The 12,240-nt window shown below is 41.3% G+C and overlaps 1 protein-coding gene across 12 annotated transcripts in view; it reads left to right on the top strand.

Annotated features, from left to right (window-relative positions):
- The window catches only part of Pard3 (par-3 family cell polarity regulator), a 553,146-nt gene that overhangs the window by 319,571 nt on the left and 221,335 nt on the right, over positions 1-12,240 (top strand). For all 12 annotated transcript variants that reach the window (XM_048367966.1, XM_048367964.1, XM_048367961.1 and 9 more), the window contains 2 exons: positions 9,042-9,230; positions 9,891-10,061. In XM_048367966.1, coding sequence (XP_048223923.1) covers positions 9,042-9,230; positions 9,891-10,061 — 360 coding nt within the window. The remainder of the gene's footprint in view (positions 1-9,041; positions 9,231-9,890; positions 10,062-12,240) is intronic.

The following is a 12,240-nucleotide window of genomic DNA, read 5'->3' as shown; positions in this document are numbered from 1 at the left end:
ATCCTCAGAGCCTTCTTCTCTCCTGCTAGCCTGGGTGGTAGCGGTGAGGTAGGGGACTGGCTGCTATGTGCCAATTCTTTTTTTTTTTTTTTTTTTTTTTGGCCAGTCCTGGGGCTTGGACTCAGGGCCTGAGCACTGTCCCTGGCTTCTCTTTGCTCAAGGCTAGCACTCTGCCACTTGAGTCACAGAGCCACTCCTGGCCATTTTCTGTATATGTGGTGCTGGGGAATCAAACCCAGGGCCTCATGTATATGAGGCAGGCACTCTTGCCACTAGGCCATATCCCCAGCCCCTATGTGCCAATTCTTGACGCATGGTGGAACTCAAGGAAAAACATGACTGAGCTTATAGTGTTTTTTTATTATTATTATTGTTAGTGATTATCTTTGGTTTTCAGTTCTAGATCTATGAAAGCCTAGATTCCCGCGCCCCCCCCCCCCCCCCCAACACACACACACTCCTTAGGCTTAGAAAGAGAGCAAACGTACCAGTGATATCCCAGTCCAGTCTCCAACTTTCTTTGTGAAGTTCCTCCAGAGTGGATTTAGAAGAAACCACCGTTTTTTCCCTTAGGGAAGCTTGGTGTGGACAGTGCCCACCTCCCAAGGAAGTACATTAAGATCGCCAGGAGCGGTGTGTGATATATACAGGCTCCAAGAACAGAAGTTTCATTTTTTTTCCTTTTAATACTTAACATTGCATATAACACTGCAATCCTATCGGAGCTGACATTTATTCATCTGTTACTGTGCTAAGCTCTTCGTGTGGGCTGTTTCACTTTATCATACTCATGACTTAGTTGGTAATATCCTATTTAAAGGACAGGCAAAAAGAATTAAATTTAGTGTGCTCCAAATTTGGGAGTCAGGATTGGCCTCAGGTTCTCTCATGCTAGAATCTGCAGGGCAGAATTCAGCACGTACTGTTGGTTGTAGTAGAATACTTTGGTATGTGAAATTGAAAAAAGCCAAAAAAGAAAGAAAGTGTGTGTGTGTGTGTGTGTGTGTGTGTGTGTGTGTGTGTGTGTGTCCAGGGAATGCAGTATGACTTTCTAATTGGATGTTGATAAAGTATGATTGAATTTTATGAAAACAAATAAATGGAAAAGAATTCTATGCTCAGATGGCATCCTATCGGTAGGAGAGAGCCATTTCACTTATTTATGTTAATAATGGGTTCTGTACCGACTGTACTAGCATATGTGCTCATGTCAGTGATTCTCTTCGCCGCTTCCGGGTCTCACGCTCGTGTCTGCTCTTGTGCGTGCTGCCTCCTCCATCACTGGGCTGCTGTCCTTCCCATGGCCCTTTGGGTAGGGAGCTTCAAAGCCCTACCTGTCTCACCAGGCAGGTTTAGCATAACGAGTTCCCCTTCCCTCACCTGATTGTCATTGTATTTGCTTCTGCCATTTGTACTTAAAGAATCAATTTGTCTTGCATTATTGTTTAAACTGTCTGACAGTATTTAAACTTTCATCTGATTATAAGTACCTTGAAGATAAGGTCTCTAAAATGAAAACATAATTCATTTTTTTCCATTGATAATGGTAATTGTCTACAACTGATTCAGTCTGAGAAATAAAATAAGACATTAAAGTTAGAGGATAGGGCCAGTGGTTCGTAGAACTTTTGAATGAGATTTACGCTCACCTTCCACCTGCCAAACATTTCATAAATTTCTTACCGTGAAAAGTAGAAGTTTTAGATGAGATAGCCCATGAAAAATTGTATAGAAAACTAAATTCTTTAACAGAGACCTGTTGGTGCTTACCATATGTCCTAGACAGTTTTCTGCTGTATGGAGCTTTTTCATGTTGGACTTAATAATACTCAAGAATATGATGTTTATATTGAAAAAGGAGAACCAATAATCTTTCTCTGTCTCTGTCTCTGTCTCTGTCTCTGTCTCTGTCTCTCTCTCTCTCTCTCTCTCTGTGTTTGTGTGTGTGTGTGTGTGTGAAGTAAGTTATCCTTTTTTTCCTCCTAGTTAAAATGCTTGAGTAACGGCTGTTTTTAGATGTGCAAGACTGTTTGGCGTTAATTACTACGTAATTTATTTTACCAAAATGTGTAAGCTTGACAGTATTTTTCACCTGCATTTCCATTTTACCCCATGTGGTATATGGTTTACTTCCCTCTTCGTCCCTATATATTTCTTTGAATTTCCTGTGTACTCCTAAATGCTTCACTATGTGTATCCTAAGACAATGGTATTTTCTTATTTAACTACATTATAGTTATTGAAATCATTAAATTAACATCGAGTTAATGGCATTATAAATACTAGCTATACAAGTTAATGTCCTTTTTAGCATAAATGAGTGCAAGAGTAGATGAATGCATAGTAAATTCTGGCCCAGTCTCCAGTTCAGGATCACGAATGACATTTGTTTAAATGTCTCTAGTTTTCTTAAATCTGGAACCTTTCTTCTTGTTGTCTTCAGTTTTCATTGTTGAAGGAAAAGTTGCTTGGAGAAAATGTGTAGCTTTTAAAGGGCATATTACTTTGAGAATGTTTCTTATTTGGGGTTGTCTGATGTTTCTTTAATCAGATAACTATTTCTTTCTGGGAATTGTTACTGGTAACTATAAATTATTTTTATCAATATTATTATAATTTTAAAAAATATTTCCGTCATTTGTTATTTACTCTCTAAATTAGTAAAGGGCACAGTAATGGCAGGTTTGACATTTTAACTTAATAAAAGTAATCAGACTTAAGAATATGCATAAACACTCATCTCCCACATGAGGTATATAAAAATATACTGAACTCAAACTTGAGGCAAAACTTTTATGCAAAAAAGAGCCAAGATAGTTTCTGTAAGACAAATCTCTCTGTTAATTAGAAATGTAAAGGATTGCACTCCTGGTCTGAGATATCTACATATTGTTTAATCTTTCCATGTTGAATAATAGTATCCTTTCTTTACGTAAAAATTTCAGGTATAAAAATATAAGGTCACTCAGTCCCTTTGTTGTCTTAATGTCATTTCCAGAGTCTGCACCCCACTTGTGTCCTGTAGGTAATAAATGTCACCTCTTAGGACATCTCGAAACCACCTGAAACTTCTCCCGGTGACGTTGCTGTCTGATATAGAAAGGCAGAAATAAAACTAACTTGTTAGGCTAATTATGGGTGACACCCTGGAAATTATAGAAACTCGTGTCACAACACACAGTCTCTGGACGTGGAGCTGAAGCTCAAGTGGTAGAATGCCAGTCTTCTGAAAAAACCCTGAGGAAGGCATCCAGGCTCTTGAGTTCAAATCCCAGTGCTGGCACAAATAAACAAGAGTGATCATGTCTTATACCTCCCTAAATACTTTTCCAAGATAGTTTAAGAATGGAGTTGAAGGGGCTGGGAATGTGGCTTAGCGGTAGAGAACTTACCTGGCATGCACGAAGCCCTGGGTTTGATTCCTCAGCACCACAGAAACAGAAAATGCCAGAAGTGGCGCTGTGGCTCAAGAGGTAGAGTGCTGGCCTTGAGCAAAAATAAGGCAGGGACAGTGCCCAGGCCCTGAGTTCAAGCCCCAGGACTTGCAAAAATAAATAAATAAATAAATAATAGTGGAGTTGAAGTCTATCTTAACAGTGTCATTTAGATCATTTTTCTTTAATTGTTATTAAAGAAGTCTACCTCTATTTGATCTCTGTACAGGATCTCAGTCAGTTTTCATATTACTAGGAGAATATTTTGAGACTAGGCCATATGCAAAGTGTAGATGTTTATAATAAACATGGTCAAATTGACTTCTTTCTATTTATTTACACATTCACTAATTTACCAACAATAGAAAAAATGCCTATTTTAAAAAAACTGGTGTTTATGCAATTGTAATAAAGTGTTTCGCAGTGACATATATGTACATGTATATACTGCACTATAGCCATAGTTACCTACTCTTCTCATTTCTCCCTATGTCTTTCCCTTCTACCTCCCTAGTAGTTGTACCTGTTTCTACTTTAATGATTGTGGTTTTTATTTTGTTTCCCTTGCTCCCACAAATGAGAAAAAACAAAACAAAAGCAAAGCAAAACAGAGATCATATGATACTTGTCTTCTGGAAATAGCTTATTTCACTTAGCATGACAATCTCTAGTTCTATTCACTTTCCAGTGAAAAACATAACTTCATTCTTCTTAATGGCTGAGTAAAGCTTCTTTGTGAATGCGTACCATACTTTCTTTATCCATTTATCTTTATTACCTAGGTTGATTTCATAAATTGCTAATTGTGACTAGTGCTGTGATTAACATGGACAAGTATACAGGTGTCTTTAGTGCGTGCTAACTTTTCTTTCTTTTGGGTATATATTAGAAGTGGTATGGCTGAATCATTTAGGAGTTTTATAGCTAAATTTTTTGAGGAATCTCCAAATTGACTGGCTATATTTATTTACTTATTTTTAGTGAAGACCTTGCTATTTAATATTGACTATCTTTGAATTGGCTGGCCTTAAATTTGAGATTTTCCTGCCTTCGCCCCCAAAGGGTTGGAATTATAGGTGTGCACCCCTAGGCCTTACACCAACATGTCCATTTTATCACCTTGTCTCTATTGGTGAATATCATTTTTTAAAATTCATTTGCTGTGGGCCTTGAATCCAGTCCCTGGGCACTGTCCCTAGGCTTTTTTTCTCACGGCTAGCACTGTACCTCTTTGAGCCATACCTCCACTCCAGGTTTTCTGGTGGTTAAGTGGACATGAGTCTCACAGACTTTCCTACCCGAGCTGGCTTTGAACTGGGATCTTTAGATCCCAGTCTCCTGACTAGCTAGGATTACAGACGTGAGCCACAGCGGTCGATTTCTCTTTCTATAGTGAATGGCTTGTTCACATCTGCTTCCCGCTTAGTATGAGAGTGATTATCTTTTGTTTTTTTTGTCAGTTGTGTGGCTTGAACTCTGGGCCTGGGTACTTTCCTTCAGCAAGATCTTCCGCTCAAGGCTAGAGCTCTACCACTTGAGCCATGGTGCCACTTCTAGTTTTCTGGTAGTTAATTGGAGATAAGAGTCTCATGGACTTTACTGCCTGGCCTGGCTTTGAACCACAATCCTCAGATCTCAGCCTCCTGAGTAGCGAGGATTACAGGTGTGAGCCACGGCACCCAGCCGATAATCTTTTAATTTATCACATATTGCACATTTGTGTGTTAAAGATACGAACTCGTTGGAGGACAAACCTTAAGTGAGAAATCAGTGAATTTAGTAGCATGAGAGTGTTTACAGAATCATTTATTCCTTTGCAGAGCCCCAGTTAATATACTTTCTTGTATAATTTTGTCGTCCTATGCATGTAAAGCTTTTGTCTTCCCTCATATTTCCTAAAGACTCAAAAAATCTTTATTGAGGCGCAAATTACTGTTCCGTTCATGATTTTTCTGCTGTTTAACATAGTTGTCATTTTCTCTTTTCTTGCGAGAGGACCTCTGCTACAGGTTGCTCTGGGCTTAGAGCCCTCCGTGGGGAGCCGTGGAGCCAATGCTTCCTTTAGCTGTCAGCGTCACTGTTGAGGGAAGAAAGACAACTAGGCCATGGCAGAAGCCACTAAGAATGCCTGTGTCTCAGGACAGAGAGGACTGTGCATCTTTTCTGCTTTTCTGAAGATAGTGGGAAGCTAAATAACTTCCATAATACCCATTCAGATTCCTATTTCTAATAAATGTATTTGAGCGGTCCTTTGTCTTCTGAGGAAATAAGTTTATTTGAGCTGCCTTTTGTCTTCTGAGCATTAAAAGACAAAAAGAATCAACGGAGGGGCTGGAGGTATGATTCAAGTGGTATGTTGTTATCTTCCCAGCAAGTGCAACACCCTAAATTGAAGCCCCAGTATAATAAAAGAAAAAACAAAACCCTCCTAGTGGAGAAGTAGGCAAAGAAAGAACTGTAAGGTTGATTTAATGGAAAGCCTCGCTCAAACTATACATGTTTGGCAAATTAGAGAAAACACATTGATTTCATGTCTGCCTTTATAATAGATTTCACATTGTGGTGGTTGGTGCTGTTTACCACACAGTCATCATTTAGTACTCTTTGTTTTGATCCAAACAGATTCTACCACACTTTGATGTGGCCATTGTGTATGAAGAACTTTACTCAATAGATAATTGATATGTTATAGAATTTGGATGGAGTAATGAGTGAATAGAAACACTATCTTTCATTTTATGTCATAATGTAGCCATGCACACACAAGTATGGCTTCATGATGTTCTCAACAATGTTGCATTTCAAGTTGTTTTTGAAAAGCAAATTTTTAATGTTTTGCAGCCAAAGAATTAAGTTCTAAAAGCTGACATTAATTTTAATCTCATGTCAAGAGCCAAAAGGATTAATTGTCAAATACCTCACTTTCATGGTTTTAATGGTAATAATGACTTAAGACTTGATCAGGGAGCTAAACTAGAAGATTGTTTCTCCCCTCCTGCATTTTTCATAATAAATGAAATTATTCCATTCAGAGTGTGGTTGGCAGGCGGGAAGTGATTCCAACTTGATTAAATTTTTTCTTCATGTATGCAGTCAGCTCGTCTTGATTTTTCAAGTAGGAAAAGTGAGAATTTTAAGCCTTTATAAAACGTTATGGAAATGTGAACAATCAGTAAACATAAAAAAAAAAGAAACTGAAGATTGAAATCAGTAAGTGACAGTTAACAACTCCTAGATTTAAAGTGGTGATCATGATCAACATTCGCCTAAGGCTATTTTTGATTCCATTGTCTTTTCAAGTGCAGCCTTTTCTGAATTAAATGTACTGATTAACAATGTAAAAGGTTCTTTTAATTCTTAATTTTAAATTGCAGGGAATGGTGGTATGTTTTGATGTCACTTATGCTATTTTGTATTTCAAATTTTTAAATTTACCTACTTGGTAAATTTGGTAAATGTCTTTATTAATTTTTATTTTTTGCTTTTCTACGATGTTGAGGATTGGAACCCAGGACTTTACACATGCTATGCCAGTGCTCCATCGCTCAGCTAAAGCCCTTGCCCTAACACACTTGTTTCTCTAACAAATTTTACCTTGTGGTGGGGCTTCTCACTCACCCAAGGTCATTATTTATTGCTTCTAAGTTGTTTTAAGTCACATGGTTAAAAATAAAAAAAAATTATTTATACATACCTGAGTAATAACTGAATAAAATAGTTTGCCATAATCAATATATAATCTAGTATCAGTATTTTTATCTGAATATTTGATTTTGATTTTTCCCTAGTACATTGGTTTTGTTCGCATTATAATTGGTCTCTGTTAATAATTTAAATATAAGATTTTATAATGAGCAGACCTTTTTTGGGGGGGAAGTTTTTATGATGAGGAGCCCTGTGTGTTTTCAGCTGCACTTTATTTTCCTTCCTTAATACACACTTTTTATGTCTTAGAAACAGTAGTGATTTTGTTTCTACTGAAATGTTTTGCATCCTTACTAGTTATCAAGCTATCTATTAGATATGAGGGAAAAAACAAAACAAAACACCTTTCTTCTGTGGGACTAGGGGTGTAGATCAGAGGTAGAATGCTTATCTAACACACATGAGGCCCTGGATTTGATCCCTTGCAGAGAGAGAGGGAGAGAAGGAGGGGGAGGGGGGAGGGGAGAGGGAGGAAAATGGAGGGAAAGAGGAAGAAAGGGAGGAAGGACAGGACAGAAGGAAGGTGTTCAGACTGAACATTTCTCAATTAGGAAAGTCACTTTATTATGGACTTGAAGATTTTAACGTAGCGTATGATTCGTGTTACAGTCTAAACCACAGATGGATATTGGGCTTCAACAGTTATTTAATCCTTAATACTGTAATTAACACATCCAAAATTATTTGTGAAATTCCTACATGCCCTTTAATATTACTTTGTCATTGCTTCTCAGAAATTAAAAAATCTGATAGCATGCAAAGAACAAAATAAAAATTGGCCAATTTGTGTGTGTTTGAATAAAGTAAATGCCATCCCAACTACATGCTATTATATGGCTTGTTATTGTTTAATATTAACTAGCTAACTCCAGTTTGAATGGCAAAGTTGGGACTAGAGAAATACTTTACCTGGGGAAATCGGAAGAAGAAAGTTTGTGAGAGTGGTTTGACTTGAAGAGTCATACAACCTTTCCGTGATTGTAAATACCGAACTTAGGCGATCTGGTCTTACAACTTGTAGAGAACCCATGAAAACCCTTGGGGATGGTGAGATGGATGAAGAAGGGGTCAGAAGGCAGCCAGCTCCCCACTTCTGGGTGTTTAAAGAGAGAGTGTATCATCTTGTTGTCTTTCCTGGGGTTATAGCTTAAGCTTTCATTGCTCCCTGTCTTTCCTAATAAAGATGAAGTATTTGTATAACCTAAATGTAGTATATTTTTAAATTTTTTCTTTTTTACTCAATGCCTGTAGTTAGGACATTAACACTCGCTATATGGCTATTTAATGCAACAGGATAGACATTATTCATCAGCTATATTATGTGTGATACAATAGAGTAGAAAAAATTTTCCCAACTTAGTTGTATTTCTACTTTGTTTCCCATCTTTTAAAATTTTATTTTTGGAGTTTTCAGATCTGTATACCTTTTTATATTGACCGTGGATCATCAAGACTTAGTATTGTTTGTGGAGAAAAAAAAGTACATTAGTGAACACTCAACTATTAATGACACAGCATTTCTAATGAAAAGAAATGGCAAATTAATTATATTTGATTTTGTTTTCCTCTTTTCCTCTGTGGCTTAAAAGTACATAAATATACCATAAAACCTCGTGATCACATGCAAAAATCTGAGCGTCTACAGATCTCCGTATCTTTACATCCTCTCCCCTGCTTCTCAGATTCTGGTACAGGTTTCTTTTAGTGTTGAAGTCAGTGTGACATGAAGACAGTGTGACATTGCCAGCTGTTTCAGGAGTTACTGAAGGGGTACCAATACCAACAGGCTCCCTGGGAGTTTTGGTGGAAATGTTATGCCTGGGACAGTTAAAATCTTTAAAAGAACAGTGTGAGGAAGAGACGTTGGAGTAAAATGCAATGTGCAATTTTGTTCCCTATCAGAAACCGGAAGAGGAGGATATTGTTCTCACCCCCGATGGCACCCGAGAGTTTCTGACATTTGAAGTCCCGCTTAATGATTCAGGATCTGCCGGTCTGGGTGTCAGTGTCAAAGGCAACCGATCCAAAGAAAACCACGCAGATTTGGGGATCTTCGTCAAGTCCATTATTAACGGAGGAGCAGCATCCAAAGTAAGCGCGTGCCCGCCTCCCCAAGCCGTGCCCACCTCCCCAGGCCCGTGCCCGCCTCCCCAAGCCCGTGCCCGCCTCCCCAAGCCCGTGCCCGCTCAGGAGTGCATCCCGTGAAGGACCTGCCCCGCTTTGTCCCGCTCCTCCGCACAGCCCCTCCCTGTGCAGTGGAGGCGTTCTGCGCAGACGCTTGCCAGCCGCCCGTCCTTCGGTGCGGGCCAGCCCTTCCCTCTCCCTTCCCAGTGTGAAGCTCCGCGCTGTTTCCCAGTGGGGAGAAGGTTTCCTCTGTGGGGAAGGGGGCTCTTCTCTATAGACGCCTCATAGCCTTGAGCTGGCGCATGTCCTGCCTTGTAAATAACCTCGGTGCATGTTTCTGGAAGCCAGAAAGTAATCGCTTTGTGTCCTTTGAATTAGTATGCTATTTTGGTAAACAGATTATGATAATGACTCAATTTACAAATGTGTCAATGATTGAAAGAGAGCGGGCCACCATGGCTGCTTAGACTTCATTATGCTGCTGTTCAATGGAGTCCAATCCACTAGGATGCGAGCCCCCCACCTCCTTTTCTTTGCCTTTGTCTTAACTTTGGAAAGTAAAGGGCAAGTGGTGTCTGGGGCCGCGGACTGTGTCACGGCGTGCACCTTACCTGCCTCCTTCCCCAGGACGGCCGGCTGCGGGTGAATGACCAGCTGATCGCCGTGAACGGGGAATCGCTGTTGGGCAAGACCAACCAAGACGCCATGGAGGCGCTGCGGAGGTCCATGTCCACCGAGGGCAACAAGCGGGGCATGATCCAGCTCATCGTGGCCCGGCGCGTCAGCAGGGGCAGCGAGGTAAGGCGGGCAGGCGGACAGCCCCGGCCGGCGGCCTCCCCCAGACGTTGCCCTTGCAGACCGCACGGCCTTCCCGCCATCTTCCCCAGCGTTGCCGGTGGGCCGTGACGTGGGTTCATCGTGCACGCCGTCACCACAACGTTTCCACGAGCATACGGTCACCATTCCCATCGCCCCCCCAAGGCGCCCGGTAGAGCCACCCGCTTCTAACTGCGGGAATGGGCACCCCGGCCTGGGTCCCCCCTAAGAGGCTGCTTGACCCCTTGGTGGCGTCTCCAGTGGGCTGCCCCTCAGCGTGTCCTCACTGAGGAGGTGTTTCTGGTGAGGCGCTCCGCGCCGGAGCCTCCCTCCCACTCCCTTGCCCTGTGGGCTGTCTGCTCCCTCCCGTTCCCTCCCCTACTGTTTCCTCCCGCACTGCCGCACTGGCACACCGGGTCTAAGTGCATGCGGCCAGTGTTCACGAGGGCCTTGGTTCTAGCCCAAGCACGCGCAAGCACGCGTCCACGGTGTGCAGTTAGGAGAGGCTAGTTAGACACTGCCAAGTGTGCGGTCATCTTCCCGGCTCGGTGAAAGGGTTCTTCCTCATAGACTGAAGCCTTGGAGAAAGAAAAACAAATCATGAATCTCAGGAAATTAACATGGGCGTGGTGAATTTTTACAGTGAGCTAAGTCAAAATTGCTAGCAGATCAGACACGCTGAAAATTGTATCCCAAATTCTAAATTGCTCTTAATAAGGCACTACTTGCGAGGGTTCTGGTGGCGCTCCCCTGTAATCCTAGCTACGCGGTAGGCTGAGATTGGAGGATCAGTGTTCAAAGCCAGCCTGGGCAGGAAAGTCTGTGGGACTCTTACATCCAATAAACTCAGAAAAAGCTGGAAGTAGCACTGTGGCTCAAGTGGTAGAGAGTGCTAGCCTTAAGCGCAAAGAAGCTCAAAGACAGTAATCAGGCCTGGAGTTTAAGCCCCAGGACTGGCAAGGGGGTGGAGGATATACTTAATAAAACAAGTGGTGACCACTTACATCAATATAGAAAGCACTGAGCTTATGTTACAATCATATGTTTCAAAGCAATGTTCCTTGAGCTCAGTGGGTATAGTCAAGTAGAGAGAACTGCTTTTAAAAGGAACATTGATTTATTTGTGTTATTTCTACTTATCAAATATAAATTAACAAATTAATTTCTCTAAGAACACTGTAACCTTAATTAACAATATCAGAACAAACAGGACTGAATATTAATTTATACCAGATAAATATAACCACACTCTGTCCCTGAGTAGACTTTTGGACTGATAAATTCTTCTATTTTTCTCCTCCCTCCCTCCCTCCCTCCCTCCCTCCCTCCCTCCCTCCCTCCCTCCCTCCCTCCCTCCCTCCCTCCCTCCCTCTCCCTCTCTTCCCTCCCTCCCTCCCTCCCTCCCTCCCTCCCTCCCTCCCTCCCTATGCTGGTCCTAGGGCTTGACTTCAGGGATTGGACTCTGTCTGTAAGCTTTCTTTTTCTTCTTTTTTTCTTCTCAAGGCTAGCACTCTACCACTTGTGTCACATTTTCCCTTCTGTTTTTTGCTGGTTCACTGGGGATAAGAGTCTCCTGGACTTTCCTGCCTGGGCTGGCTTTGAACTTCAGTCCTCAGATCTCATCATCCTGAGTAGCTAAACTTACAGGTGTGAGTTACCAGTGGCAAACGCTGTTATTACTGTTTTATTTTACTTGTTTATTTTTCTTATTTTACTTATTTACTATATTGAATATGGACTCTGGGTCCTTACATGTGCCAGATGAGCACTGAGCTGCACCTCCAACCTTCAACTGATAGCCCTTTTTTTTCTTTGCCAGGCCTCGGGCTTGGACTCAGGGCCTGAGCACTGTCCCTGGCTTCTTTTTTTGCTCAAGGCTAGCACTCTGCCACTTGAGCCACAGCGCCACTTCTGGCCGTTTTCTGTATATGTGGTGCTGGGGAATCGAACCCAGGGCTTCATGTATACGAGGCAAGCACTCTTGCCACTAGGCCATATTCGCAGCCCTGAACTGGTATTCTTGAATAACGTTTTATTATTTCTTTTCAAACCATTGATTAATCTTTTTAAAGTAAGGCCTTGAAAGTACTATGTGAAAAAGTCTCAACAGAGTTTACAGTTTTCCATATTAGATTTTGCTTAAGAGATTAACATTCCAGTG

Source organism: Perognathus longimembris, chromosome 18 (assembly GCF_023159225.1).
Source record: "Perognathus longimembris pacificus isolate PPM17 chromosome 18, ASM2315922v1, whole genome shotgun sequence".
Taxonomy (NCBI): Eukaryota; Metazoa; Chordata; class Mammalia; order Rodentia; family Heteromyidae; genus Perognathus; species Perognathus longimembris.
The sequence above is the reverse complement of the archived record's forward strand: the minus strand, read 5'-3'. Positions and strand labels throughout refer to the sequence as shown.